The sequence below is a fragment of the Propithecus coquereli genome, unplaced genomic scaffold (genome assembly GCF_000956105.1).
Source record: "Propithecus coquereli isolate 6110/MARCELLA unplaced genomic scaffold, Pcoq_1.0 Scaffold5, whole genome shotgun sequence".
Classification (NCBI taxonomy): Eukaryota; Metazoa; Chordata; class Mammalia; order Primates; family Indriidae; genus Propithecus; species Propithecus coquereli.
The window spans coordinates 18,581,664-18,596,282 of record NW_012150840.1 but is presented as its reverse complement, the minus strand read 5'-3'; the positions used below and the strand labels follow the sequence as shown (position 1 = coordinate 18,596,282).

Below are 14,619 nucleotides of genomic sequence, written 5' to 3'. Positions count from 1 at the left end.
AAAGTATTTTTAAAAAGTTACCTTTGCCTTAACCACTTTTAAACCACTTTTGCTGATGGCAAACTCTGCAGAGGCCATCTGCAATTCCATCCCCTGCTTGCCTATCAGCCAAAAGATACCAAAAATGCCTGTTCTTCCCTTGTTATTCTCAGTCAAAGCAACCTGACACTGTAGGACCAGTGGGTCATTACTGACTTGGTAAGGTGCCTCTTTGAATGGTAGAAGAAGCAGTTTCTGCAACAGATATTCACTGACATCTCACATGCAGGCATTTTATAGGGTATTCAGGATAAAACTGACAGATCTTCTTCTTCCCCAGGAGTACTTTTTTTTTTTTCTGAGATCACAAAACAGGAAATTAAAGTGCTTAACCAAAAACCCCCAATAGGAAATACAAATCTCTGGAACATTTTAATGACATGAATATCTCCCAAATGCCTAAATATATTTCTTTAAAATGAGTTAAGAGAAAATGACATTCTCTTTCATAAGACCCAAGCACTTAAATGTCCTGCTCTAGAAAATGACCTCCCTGACCCAGAAAATAATAAATTAAGAGCTCAAATAGCCTTCCTCACCCCCCACCTTTCAAGTGCAGCTTTCTACCTATAGCAAATAAATGAAAAGGAGCCAACCCCTTCGCGGCGACTACTCGGAGAGGCATTAATCGCTTCCAGAGGGGATTAATGCATTTGTGGGTAGTCACAGTATAGGATGCTGTCAAACCTCTTTGGTCCTCCCCAAAATGGAATCATGTTTCTATCCCCACGAGGTTTTCTCTTTATGGTTATTTTCCATGCATTGATCTGGGTTTTCTGCCATCCTTTCAGAAGAACACAGGGTTCAGCCTCCTCCCTATAATTGCTGCTGTCCAAGAGGTGTGACAGCCTGAAGATCTCTAAAGAAAAGATACCAAGGGTTATACAGGGCATCTTTCAGTCCAAAGTGGTAATGGGAACAAGAGCCTTCTCTACCTTGCAGGTCAGCTTTGGTCAATGCAACTTTGTTAGCAAAAGAACAGAAAAAGCGAAAACAATAACCAGAGGTTAGTAAGAGGTAGAATAAACCAGGGTAACATTACAGAAATGAAAATGCAATCTGCATAACCGACATCACTCAGACAGACAACTGAAAAGCTCTACAGGTTCACTAGACACGGCACAGATGGGGCAGGGAGAGGAGGGGGTACGCACAGACCAGGGGCGGGGCAGGACTCCTCAGAGCCAAGTCAGCAGAGCAGGGACAGGAAAGTACCGGACTTGACAAAGCACAAGCAATGGGCAACAAGAGCCTTCCCACATCCACACAGCCAACCCCAAGGCATATGGTCCAGAAATAAGGGTAGTGTATGGCCAGACTGAAAGACACGTATGCACAATCAGATGGGGCCCACAAAAAATCATTCTGAACATTTAGGAGTTGAGCATGAAGAATCACTTGAGCACACCCCTTGTACTCTTCAGCAAATGCCAGCAAAGAACATGGCACCAGAATTGGACGTTTGTATCAAGGTGATTTGGGAACACCAAAGATCTCAATTTGTTTAATTTTTAAAAATACTGCCAAACTCAAATGGTTGTGGGCACTGAACCAATGCCCTTTTTAGGCACCGAACCAATGCCCTTTTTATTTATTCATGTCAGTATGGAAACGAAGCACGTGTGTTTCTCTCAGATGTTGCCCATCTGCAATTGTAGAACAGCATTTCTAGCCAATAATGCCTCAGCCTCTGCAGCAAAGCTGGCCTCAAGACAGGAAGAGATATTTACCAGCCAAATAGTAAATCAGGCATTATTTGTTTAAATCCTAGCTTAAACTGAGAGGTAGCAAGTCACAGATAAATGTTGGCTAGAAGTTACCCAGAAATTGCACTTAATTTCTTACCTATACACTCGGCATATATTAGAGACATAAAATCGAAACCTAGTTCAAGACTTTTTGCTTTATTTGCTACAAACAATTGAGAGCCAACGTGTAGTGGATTAATAGGCTTTTAAAAATAATTGTGGACTCTCTTGCCTTTTATCTGTTGTCATGTGTCTGATATAATAGTGAAAGTAATATATTTACTACATAAGGATCTTGAAGTATCATTATCAATAACTTTGACAGAAATATATACATGTATATATACATATATGTATACATATATATATCTCCTGCCCTGTGATCTGTGTATTCCAGATTTGTTAGAATAAAACATATCTTGAAAAGACCCTACCTGTTTACTATTCTGCACATAGAAATGATAAATCACAAAATGTGTTCTATTTCCTAGGGTTCCCATACTGCCCAATAATACCCAAGGCTTTCTTGGGGGTCACGAGCCCTGTCTAAGAGAGTCACAATGAGAACTGGCACCGTTTTGCGGTCCCTCCAAGGTTTTTCACTCTTCATTGACCACCTCATCATCTTCCACAGAACCCTAAAAACTTCCTGGGATCTCTTACAAGGGCTTATTCACAATGGCACAAACTTCCTATGACAGTCATTTATGCCTTAACCTACTTTGGGGCCATTTTTCCTGGCCACTTAGGCTAATTATCCAAGTCATTTGTGTACAATCAACAAGGACCTTCTTCCCTTAGCATTCACCCTCCACTTCATCCCACCCAGCGGGACAGTCATAATGCTCAATGGGTAACCATCCTAATTATCTCCATGGCAATAGAGTGCAGTGCTATTAGGCTCATGGGACTGGCCATAGATTCAGATGGCAGAGCCATCAAGTCACAATATCTGGCTTTGAACAATCAACCATACTCAGAGGAAGGTCAGCACCCTCTGTAATGCATGTAATAAGTAATGCCAAACTGCACATAGAGCTGTAGGTTGGGATATGGACATTTTCCCCAATTTGATAGGTAATTTCACTTTTCTGATGCTCTCACTGCTTCTCAAAGCTCTCTTAAGTAGGGTCGTCCCCCTCCTTATCTTATACGTTTTAGTACACATTTGTAAAAGTTAGTTTAGACCTCCTTTTAATCCAGTACTACAGCTTTAATTTTCTTATACCCTAAGTTTTGTATCCTATATAGAGCTGTGCTTTCAATACAATAGCTATTGACACACGTATTAAGTATTTCAAATGCACGTAGTCTGGTTGAAGTGTGCTGCAAGTATAAAATATACACTCAATTTTGGAGACTTCATATGAAGAAAAGAATGTAAAATATTGATAATTTTATATCAATTATATGCTAAAATGATAATATTTTGATATATTGGGTTAAGTTAAATAAAATATAAAATTAAAATTAATTTGACCTGTTACTTTATACCTTTTTTAAAAGTAGCTAATAGGAAATTTAAAATTACATGTGTTACTTATAGTTCTCCTGGGTAACACTGCTAATGTGTTAAATGGATAATTCCGATTAACTTTTAAATCTGAAGAACTGATGGCATAATAAAATATTTATTATGGTGCTTTATGCTTTTTAACATGATAATATTTTGATATATTGGGTTAAGTTAAATAAAATATAAAATTAAAATTAATTTGACCTGTTACTTTATACCTTTTTTAAAAGCAGCTAATAGGAAATTTAAAATTACATGTGTTACTTATAGTTCTCCTGGGTAACACTGCTAATGTGTTAAATGGATAATTCTGATTAACTTTTAAATCTGAAGAACTGATGGCATAATAAAATATTTATTATGGTGCTTTATGCTTTTTAACATGTGCTTTTATATTGTGATTTAACTTGGTATGATTTCTTATTCCAGGACAACCGGAATGACTATCATTCCACAATCTCCTAACCTAAGATACTCAATTTAATTCCAAATGCTGCATCTATCCCAGGATTGCCCTTTAACATTCAAAGGAACTAAGAGCAAGCCGATGAGACAAAAATTCTTGAGTTGAGCGAAATTGTGCATTTCTAGGAGAAGAAAGCAAAGTGGCTACTTTAAATGCTTGGTGATTCCCAATTTTCTGTCCCCCATATGCGCACACACACACACACCACATACACACCATATTTGGCCAACAACATTTAAGAAATATTTCTGGTTAAAGGAAAAATGGAGTGGGTTCAAGGGATGGTCAGTCTTGTTACTAGTGCAACGTAGAAAACTGACTCTCAGGCAAAGGGAAATGACTTCCATCACTATAAATCAGCCTGACAAGCTGACGGGAAGCTTGCATAAAAATGTGCTTTACGGTGGTGAGCGAACCCAGATGGAAGCTGGTTAAGAACAGGAGCGATACATGAAGCTGAACACAAAAGATGAATGAACAGGTTTGATGTGGTAAATTAACAAGTGATACAAGAAAACACAACATATTGCACAAAGGACCATGAGGCTCAACCAGAGGAAAGAATACACAGACCTTTGATACCAAGCCTGCTAAGGAAGGCTGAATGTGTTCACTCCTACCCTCTGCTGGTTAAAACTAGATTGCTTTTATTGCAAAGAACTGCTGGATTCAGGAAGACCTGCAAAATGCAGTTAACAGCTCAAGAGACACTGTATCATCTGGCTGAGCATGGCTTGTTGTGCTGCATGCGTAGGCATGCAATGTTATTAGATGTCTTACATGAGATAATATTTGTAAACAATAATCCCACTGTTTATCGAGTACCTACTATGTACCAGGCATTTTATGTATACCTCTGATTTGCTTATATTACAGGGTAAGTTTTATTGTCCTGTTTTGAAGGTGAGAACGATGTAGCTCAGGGAGTTTAAGTCAGTGGTCCCCAATCTTTTTGGCACCAGGGACCGGTTTCATGGAAGACGATTTTTCCACAGACTGGGGTGGCGGGGTGGGCAGAGCTCAGGCAGTGATATGCGGCCTGTCTCCTAACAGGACATGGACCAGTACTGGGCCGTGGCCCAGAGGTTGGGGATTACAGGTTTAAGTAACTTTCCAAATGTCATACAGCTAACAAGAGCTATTATCTGGACTTGAATCCAGGACTTTCTAACATCAAAGCCCATCATGTTCCACTACACCGCACTAAGGAACTGCCTAACAATGCCTGATATCTAGTAAGTACTTAATAAATGTTAGTTCCCTTCCATCATCATGGCATTCTGACATCGTTTCCCTATCTCATTCTAGATTTGCATTAAATAATGCAGTTACTATCAGCCAAAATAAGAAAAATTTTATTAATGATGACACCCATATAAAGTCTCTGGTCTGCCCCTCATCATGTATTAAAATATAAATAAAAGTCTCTGGTGTCCTTTCAGCCATTCTGGGAGCAAAGATACAATTTTGGAGGAGCCAGATGTCAATGCCAGGGAAGGTGTGTTATTGGCAAGTATGTGATACTGGGAAAACATCTGCCAATATACATTCCTGGAGCCTGTGGCACACGTCTTGACAAGATCAACCAGTGACAACAAGAGGACACCAATGGTGATGCAATGTCTGATGGCAAATGGGAATGAGAAAGGACTGGTAAATTAAGGAAGGAGGCACTGGCAGAGGCAGCAAAGGGGCTTGGTGCTTGCAACAAGGCTATAGCTTAAAAAGAAAAAAAATGTTGTACCTTCACAGCCACGTTCTATCTGTCCGCTCCGATGGAGGGCATCATTGATGAGGTCTGGCAGGCGCCCATTCAAGTCCACTGATGCCAGACATCCCTGAAAGCCATCCCGGGAGGCCACAAGCTTTGGGAGGTTGCTGTACATGCCTTGGGCCAGACCAGCCATGTAGAGGTCTCCTGGAAAAGAAAGGAAGTAGCAAAAGAGAATGAGTAATGGATATGGCAACCATGTCATCCAAAGCCAATGCACTTTAGACTGTTCGTTAGATACTGATAATATAGCTGGGGGAACAACAGCTTAAACAAAATAATCATCAGAGTTTCTATGTTGCAAAACAAAGAAACCAACATCTCTTATGTGTCCTTCATTTCATGCATGTCATCTCACGAATTTCAATCACCACAGATGAAACAAAGGTTAACGTTTTCAACAAAACAATCATTTATTCAGTGTTTTTTATGTGCTTGTTACCAATAATATGTCGATGGTTTTATAGACATTCCATTAAACCTCCTAACAACCCATACAAGAAGTAACAACTGTTATTCTCATTTTGAAAAAAATATGTATACATATATATATATGTAAGCTGAACAAAGTTAAGAAATTTTACCAATGTCACCCAGCCAGTAAACGATTCAGCTGAAATTCCAAAGATTGTATCCTTCCTCAATATTATGCACTACCACCACCCCCGTATTTTAACATTTATCATCTCATTCCTCAGCCCCCACAGCAAGACATTCCAGAGCTTATCAGGAAGAAAACCATTACTTGAGGAGTAGTCTAAGTAAAAATTGAATAAATTGCATTATGGTCTAACTGAACACTGTTAAAATAGGATATGCACGATGCATCAAAAAAGCGTGGTGCTCCTGACCTACAGTGTGCCTCTGGAAACAGCCTTTCCACTGTAAAAAAGGATCTAGGGGGGATAAACTTCTTCACAAGGTTTACCTTTCAAGTCCAGATTTTTGGCACCGTTGATAACCTGAGTGACCACTTTGGTGTCCACTTTCAGGCTGTGGGTGTTACTGTTGTCCCGAGTGATGACCACGTTGTGCCACTGGTTGTCATTCAGAGGGCGGTCGCTGTTTCCTTTAATCACATTGGGACCATTTCCGAGGTCAAACACATAGTGTATGTACCTAGGAGGGACAATAACCAGCCAATAACTTGAAATTCCCTGAAGTGGTTTAATGGCAACGTGTATGTGTAACTGTTGTTGCATTATACCAGTTTAGCAAAGGGGATGCCCTTTGCTAAACTGGTATAATGCAACAATAACTAAAGCTTGATGTATGGTTATATGAATAGTCAGATATATTCTATCATACTTCACTTTAATTCCATACCTGTAGAGTTTATTTCTTTAACACACCTAGTAATACAATCCAGAGCCAAAGTAGTATAGGTGGTACACTCCAAAATACTAGGGGGTGACAATTAAATTCGTAGTCAATCATGGATCTGTTTTTTCTTGGTTTTCATTTTGACTATTTTTCAATACAGGGTAGTAAATTGCCCTTTCTTAAAGAAAGGGCAGCTTTTAAAAATTGGCATATACAGGCTAATAGTAGAGCTAAAAATACCTATGTTTCATTTCTTGGTATAAATTTGGTGGTTGCAGTTGGTATTACCCAAGAGATAGATGCAACACACCCCAGAGCCCTCTTTTACAAAAATAATCTTTTCTTCTACAGTTTTAAAGAACTGCATTTCATAGTAAAAAGCCTAATAGTGTCAAGTTAGTGAAAGATCTTTAAATATAATCTTGAGCCTCTTTCCTTTCCCAAACTAAATCATTTTGTGTATCTTTTTGATCATTAAGTATGCTAGCATGTATCATGAGTAGAGGGTAGAGAATAGAATAGACAGTTTTTTCATGTCCATATTTTATGCAGGGCTTGAGTGAAGACACCCAGAATAAATTATGTGATCCCTTCTACTTACCCCTTGACCAGCTCGACTGCAATGAAGTCATTGCCATCCCCACTGTTGAAGAGAATGAAGCCATCGGCTGAGGTGGTCTTGAACTGGAAGAAGAGGTGCATGGAGGTGTAGGCCTGGAGCGTGGCCAGGCTCAGGTAGCTGCTCTTAGTCTTGAAAGTGACAGGGTCAGCGATGATGTTCCTCAGTCCAAAACGAGCCTTTAGCTCACAGTAATCAATGTCGCCATTTTTGCACAAGTCAATGTAGAGCAGGCCATTAAACATGAGGCTCTGCAGGTGGCCGATGAAACTGGAGGGAACGACGGAGATGTACCGTTTCTCAGTCATGATTCCTGTTTCAATATTGTGGAACTCCAAGCGGGTGTGGTCTCCCACCATTGTACCTGTGAAAATCATAAATGAGGTGCACACAGGAAAAGTTACCATATTTTGTCGCAGCATCCTTAGTATGTCTTTTAGGTGTGACTTGTTTCCACACAGAATATTCAGTTTTCTTGAGTGAGTTCCAGAAAACACAATGTTCGATATGGCAGTTACCTGAGGAGCTGAGGACTGGCCCTGCCCAACCTACAAGTTCTGAGTTCCATGCTCACGTAAGCTAGTCAGCACGGCCCATCATACCAAGGAAAATATAAGATCATGGGTTACCCAAGCTAAAAAATAAAACTATTAGTTTTCTCTATCCAGGAAAACAACTGGGCATCAATGTATACCATAAGAAGAAAGGTCTCTGCTGTTCTAACCCTTGGAAAGATACAACAAACAAGCCTTGGGCATTCACTACCAAATATTTCTTGTTATAATAACTCACCACCCAGTATTTGTGGAAAAGGTGCTATTGTAGAATAGCTGTTGATTTTACCTGCCCAGTGACTATTGTTTTATCTGATAATAATACCTAATTTTCCTTTAGGAAGCTACCTTCCCTGCTTGACCTTTCAACCATCTGGACTGGAAGAAGCCTACCCTAATCAAGCTACCTAGGCTGGAACACCCAATACATTTAATTTCCCTAACCATAGACTAAAAAAGTGGTCTATCGACTATCAACTTTAGTGTGCATCAGAATCCCATGGTGGGCTTAGTCTCCCCACTCCCAGAGCTTATAATTCAAAACTCTGGGGGGAGGGCTGAGAATCTGCATTTCTAACAAGTTCCAAGGCGATGCTAATGTAGCTGATCTATTAGTAGAGCTCACCCTTAGAACCACTGGAATAGTAACAAGCTAAGCTGGCCCCCAGCTACTGGGCTCCAGAGCTTTTGCTGGCACACTTAGGAAAGAGGCGTTCTTTTCAAGCAAGGCTTGCTGGGGAGGTAAGAAGACAGCCTAGAGCTCCTAGAGGCCATGTGATAATCAGCGGGGTCAGAAGACCAGTGACCCAGAAGATAGTCACGAAATGGAAAGAGCTTCTCTGTGCTGATGTTATTTGAAGGTCTAGATCCAGCCAGACACCTCTGGACTTTTTAAAAAACCATGTGGCACTGGACTCTTTTTCATGCTCAAAGCATTTGAGTTTCTGACATTTGCAAATGAAAGATCTCCAGCTAAGACAAAGCTCTTTAGACCTTTCATTACCTAGAAGAGGTGAGTCACTAGGGCAGAGGGGATGAAGAGGGCTTGAAATAAATACAATGAAATTTTAATAATGAAATACAACTGAAATTTTAATAACGAAGTCAAGGAAAACATTATTAGTGTGGCGAGAGTAGAAATGGGCTTCTTCAACATTTATATAGAAAAATCATGTTAAAATGTAACAAACCATGTTCTACTGCCAAGCATTAGAAGGAGGGGAAGGGGAAGGAGGATTCCCCTCTTCCTGCCCTCTCCTGTCTTTACCTTCCACAGTGAATAGACTCCCCTAGCAAGACACTTGTAGCATCTCTGTCTCTTTAGGTCCTCTTTCACAACTTTCCAGAGGAAAAGGAGTGACACACTCTGAAACATTAAGGATAATATTCTGCAAGGAGAAACTGTGTATGCATAGCTTAGCCCCTGACACTTCCTCCTCCTCTCCACTGGAGCGAGCTACCTTCAAGAAACACTCATTCTCCTCCACTCATCCACAGCCTGGGTGTTACAGGAGCAAGACTTACTTCCAGGGAGGATGCCTGTCCAGTCCTCAACGAGTATTGAAATGGGTTTAATCCTGAAGTTCAGTAGATGTAAGCAGTATTTTTTTAAATATCATTGTTGTCACTAACAAAAATGATATTTGATTTCCATCTGCCTTGCATTTTTTCTCTATTGGCTCAGAACTCAGATGATAAAAAACAGGAAGGGTTATATTTTGAGGGGTCCCTTAAACATCAATATCTGGGAGATTCAACCAGATAACACCCTTAGATGCTCATTATTAACTTCTCTTTGGAAACAAATTCAAACCTAATTCAAAGAATTGCTCATAAGCACAAAAATCAGATTTACATTTTATGAGCTTTTATGTGGTGTTTTGACAACTAGTGACAAATCACTTTCTTAAATAAGCAAAAATAAAATAATGATGTTGGATAGTTTAAATATAAAAGTGTAGTGTAGTAGAATGAAAATCAAAATGCAACATAAATCTGCTAACAATTGAATAACTAGGAAAAAAAATTACTGTATAAAATTATTTAGTATTGAAAATTGGACTGGTCATCAAAATGCAAAGTAATGTAACCTAAATTCACATGCTTTAAAATAGTGAAGCGATTGAAATAAACATCCAATGTTGATCTGGCTGTAACTGTGCATACCAGGAATGGGGGCTGGAGCTGGAGAATGAAGGGGAGGGGGAGTTACAGCCAATCTCCATGGAAACAGAGGAACTAAATTAGGATGATGCTGGTAGCCTTGCTAATTTTTATTTTACCAAAAAAAAAAAAAAAAAAAAAAAATTCTAAGATGAGAACTAAAGCAGTGAGAATGAGTGATCCCTGGCAAAGATCTGAGGCTCCAAAAGAAATCTGAAGTGACAATTTTACAGTCAACTATGAGCTTTTAGAGGATTTCTGGATAAATTGACCTCCAGATTGAGGAAATTCTTCTCACTAGGAAATCAGTTTTATAAAGCAAGAAAAAAATGTAAGGTGTTGATTAAGATAGAAGAGAAACTAAGCACAGACTTGGTTATGGAAGAGAAAAGAAGCGAATGATGGAATTTAAGAGCTTAGCCCAGGAACACAGACGGAGTTAGGGTTTAGGATGACTCAGACAGCAGCTTCAACTAAAAGTTGGGGAGAGGGAGGGACAGAAGGTGACATGGGACCAAATGAGGTATTGCATGCTATTCCTGGGAAAAGCATGAAAAAAGTGCTTATAGTTTTAAACCCGTGCCAAACTAGCCAAACAATTAAAAAAATACATCTGTGTGTCCCCTACTCTATATTAGTAATGGGATCTGAATGCTGGGCTACAGAAGACTAAACCTCCTTTCTACTTAAGGGGCAAATCTGTGCATACCTCACAGCAGTTGCTTTCAAATTTTAGAGGAAAGAGAAGTAACTCAGGAGAAAAATAACAAGGAAAAACCAAAACTACTGAATATCTCCTCTATGTCGGGTACTGTGCTAAGCACCACAATACCCATCATCCAATGTCATTATCACAATTTGTAGAGAGCTACCATTATCCTGCTTTAGAGAAGAGGACGTTTAACTCACAGAGGTTAAGCAATGTGATCAAGATTCACACAGGTGGTAAATGGTAGACACCACTCCCCCCAAAAATTGAACCCAGATTAATTAATTCCAAAACCTATATATTTACTTGTACAATAATCTGTCATTGGAGAAAAGGCTGCCTCACATCATTGCCCAAGAAAAATAGTAGGTGGAATTCAACTGGTGAAATTTCCATGCAGAAGCTGTTGTAATGAGTTCACACTTCTTCCCTATGGCCAAGCATCATCATGTCATTCCTCTTAACTCACGGGTAAAGTATTCGGCACCTTGTTGCCTTGGCTCCTACTCACACATTCACTTCCATGTTTCACTGACGGCCAACAAGCAGTCCACACACTAGCCCTCACACTAATGAAGACCATAAATCTACAGAAAATGCTGGCTGGGTTCAAGCTGTAACCTCCCACAAGGCAATAGCGTGTCGTGGATGAGTGTTGAGACTCTGGGGCTACGCTGCCTGAGTTTGCATTCTGGCTCTACAACTCCTCACTGAGTTACCTCGGAAGAGTTCCTGAACTTTCCTATGCCACAGTTTCCCATCTGTAAAACGGGTATGAAATCGTCAGGGTTAAATGTATCCACACACATAAAGCACTTACAATAGTGTCTATGGCTTACACTGTTAGCTATTACTACTAATGCGGTATTCTTTTTTTTTTTCCTTTCTCTGAAGTGATTTAATCATTTTCCAGTTATTTCACTTACTGTTTTTCTCTCTTTTATTAAAATGCAAGCTCTTTTTAAGTAGGGAACACTTCCTGTGTCTTCTGAATGTCCCGCAGTGCTTAGCCGAGGGGCCTGAGCACAGCAAGCACTCCCAGCTCAGGGTCTGGATCCTCACCTTTTATGCACATGAGGTTTCTGGCCAACACTAAGAGCTCAGCAAAAAAAAATAATATAATGGGAAGGGCTGAAAGGCAGCAATTCGGCTTCCCACGGCTCCCAGAGTCAGGAAGAGTAGTTAAGAAAATGAAGGTTTATAGCATCCCAGTAAAGGATCTTCACATTTTGCCCGCCATTCTCTAGCTCCTCTGATCCCTCACCGTTTCTCCATGATATCAGCACTTTTCAAAAGTGTATGCTGTAAAATACTTTATTAAAATAAAGTTTCGGGAGCCAAATAACAAATACTGCATACTTATCAATGATTAGGAATGTACATTAGCTTATTAAAATCTCTTAATAAATCTTTCGATAAAGAACTGGAAATGGAACGGCACAGTGGCTAAGAGCCCAGGCACTGGGGCCAAACCACCCATATTCAAGGACTCCACTTTCATTTTGTTTAACCTAACGTTTCTTAACCCTATGTTATCTAGGTTTTTTTATTATTATTATTACTAACATGAGAAAAAAGTTTTAAACGGAAAACGATTTTTACAGCTTGGTGCGAATGTACTCTATAAGGTAAGGGAGGGCGAAGTCAACACGGACCAAAGTAGTCAACAGAGGGTTGAATTCTTGAACCAGCAAGAAGTTCTGGGTGGAGTCGGTGGTCCATGCAGCATTAGGCCCCACTTCTGAGGAGCATAACCCAAGTGAGCTATTCTTTCAATTTATTCTTAATAATAGAAATATAGCTCAATCAATCAATCTTTATTAACTGTCAGCTGAACTTAATACTTTTCCAAGAATACAGTCATATTACAATAAATGAAAAATACCGGGTTGAGGAATATTTTTTTCCTTGCTTTTCAGTTTTTGAGTCTGACCTATTCTTTGCATCATTTCTACAAACTGGCTAAAAATTTGGCACACTGGGGGACCTTAAACAGCATGAGAGGGATTACTAAATAAGCCGATAAGATGCTACTTAATAACCTGGAGACTGTGTGGTATCTTAGTTTCATTGCCTGATTTTATGACTTCTGTGAACCAAAATTAAAATTCCCAAACCCTTATTGCTGTAAAAAGCAATCCGAGGTTGTAGCTCATAAACAAAATAGCCCCTTTCCTCTCCCAAATTTCTTTATCTTTCTGGCTGCTTTCTTACATCACCAGTGATGTTGAAGGTTGATAAGGAAAGAGTTACGTTAATTAAAAAAAAAAAAAATCAAATTACCAGATGACTTGGGGCATTCCATGGTTTAGCCCTGCTTTTTAGTTATTAGTGGTAAAAGAAAGCAGAGTTTACCTTATTTCAAAGTTTCTATAAAAGATTAATGAGCAAGAGAGGGAATACACATTACAATACCTTCAGTTCTGCAGGGAATGTATTTTCCAAGGAAAATGAAAGGAACTCACTGTCAGGAGAGAGTGGGGAGACGTCGCCATCTAGTGGCCATTATTCAGAACACGCCGTGAATCGAGCCACCTTTCTCTTTAGAGAATTAGCCCAGGGGAGTTAGAAAGAAATGTGTGACTCATCACCAGTTCCCATGGCCTTTGCAGGCTCCTGTCTGCACTAACTGCTCATGGCGATTTCCTGAATAATTAATTCAGGTTGACTGTGGGTTCTAAACTCTATAACCATTTGTATATCACTTTTTTAAAAATATTCCTAACACTAAGTTACCCTTCAAGCATATAGACCAGTAACTCCACCTCCCACTGCTAAGTTATGTATGTGTAATTGGAGTGTTTTAGATAGTCGTTGTGACTGTTTGTCTTTGGTTTTTGTGAGGGAGAGGTTCAGTGTCGCAGTCACCTCCCGAAATGTATTCCCCACCTCACTCCAACCCATTTCATTATATTTTTCCTATATTGTAGGATAAATCTTTTTCTTATGATGGATTGTGAAGTACACCAAGCAGCTTGATTCTGTGGAATCACACAGTCATGGATTTGGAGCTTAATTACGCAACTTTCTCAAAGTAAAATGGCATTAAGGACACTTACTTTGAAAGGCTATGATGAATTACAGGAGATGAAAGAAGCTGATAAGCACAGAACAGCTAACGCAGTATCTAATGCCTACTGAGCACTGGATACATGCTAGATGCCTTTCCTCTATCCACAGATTACTCTGTTCTATGCACACATACACGCTTCACTGCAATTCCTGATTCCAGAAGTACAGAAGCTCAGGCTCATGGATGTAAAATTAAAAGACCCAAAATCATAGAATATTTATGCTGGAAAGGGCCTTAGAAATAATACTGTTTAAATTTTAAAAGTGAGAAAAGGAGGAAAAAAAGATTAAGTGTACCCATCCCAGACGCATGAAACATTTTAGTGACAATGATTATGTTAAACCCAAGAGCTCCTGACTCTAACCTGTCTTATTCACAGAAGAAACCACAGACATGGCTTAGGCCACCGGGTTCATTCGGCATGGCCCACGAACGGTGAGTAACTTTCTCAGCATCCTGAAGAGAGTGAACGTCAGGGCCCAGATCTGATGCCAACAGTGTTACCTGTACTGCCTGGTGCTGACTCAAGTTTCCATTCCCGTGTGAACAGAATTCTGCTTCACAGACGTGTACTGCTCCAGAGCATTAGAGAGTGAAGACTGAGAGGGCGTGGCATGTAAAACAGCACTTGGAGGTCA

At 39.7% G+C, this 14,619-nt stretch overlaps 1 protein-coding gene across 1 annotated transcript in view; it reads right to left on the bottom strand.

Annotated features, from left to right (window-relative positions):
• Positions 1-14,619, bottom strand: part of LOC105819762 (neurexin-3-like) — a 186,546-nt gene that overhangs the window by 13,786 nt on the left and 158,141 nt on the right. The window contains exons 5-8 of the mRNA XM_012656062.1: positions 7,465-7,846; positions 6,469-6,659; positions 5,514-5,687; positions 975-1,001 (exon numbers count right to left, since the gene is read on the bottom strand). Of these exons, the coding sequence (XP_012511516.1) occupies positions 975-1,001; positions 5,514-5,687; positions 6,469-6,659; positions 7,465-7,846 (774 nt within the window). The remainder of the gene's footprint in view (positions 1-974; positions 1,002-5,513; positions 5,688-6,468; positions 6,660-7,464; positions 7,847-14,619) is intronic.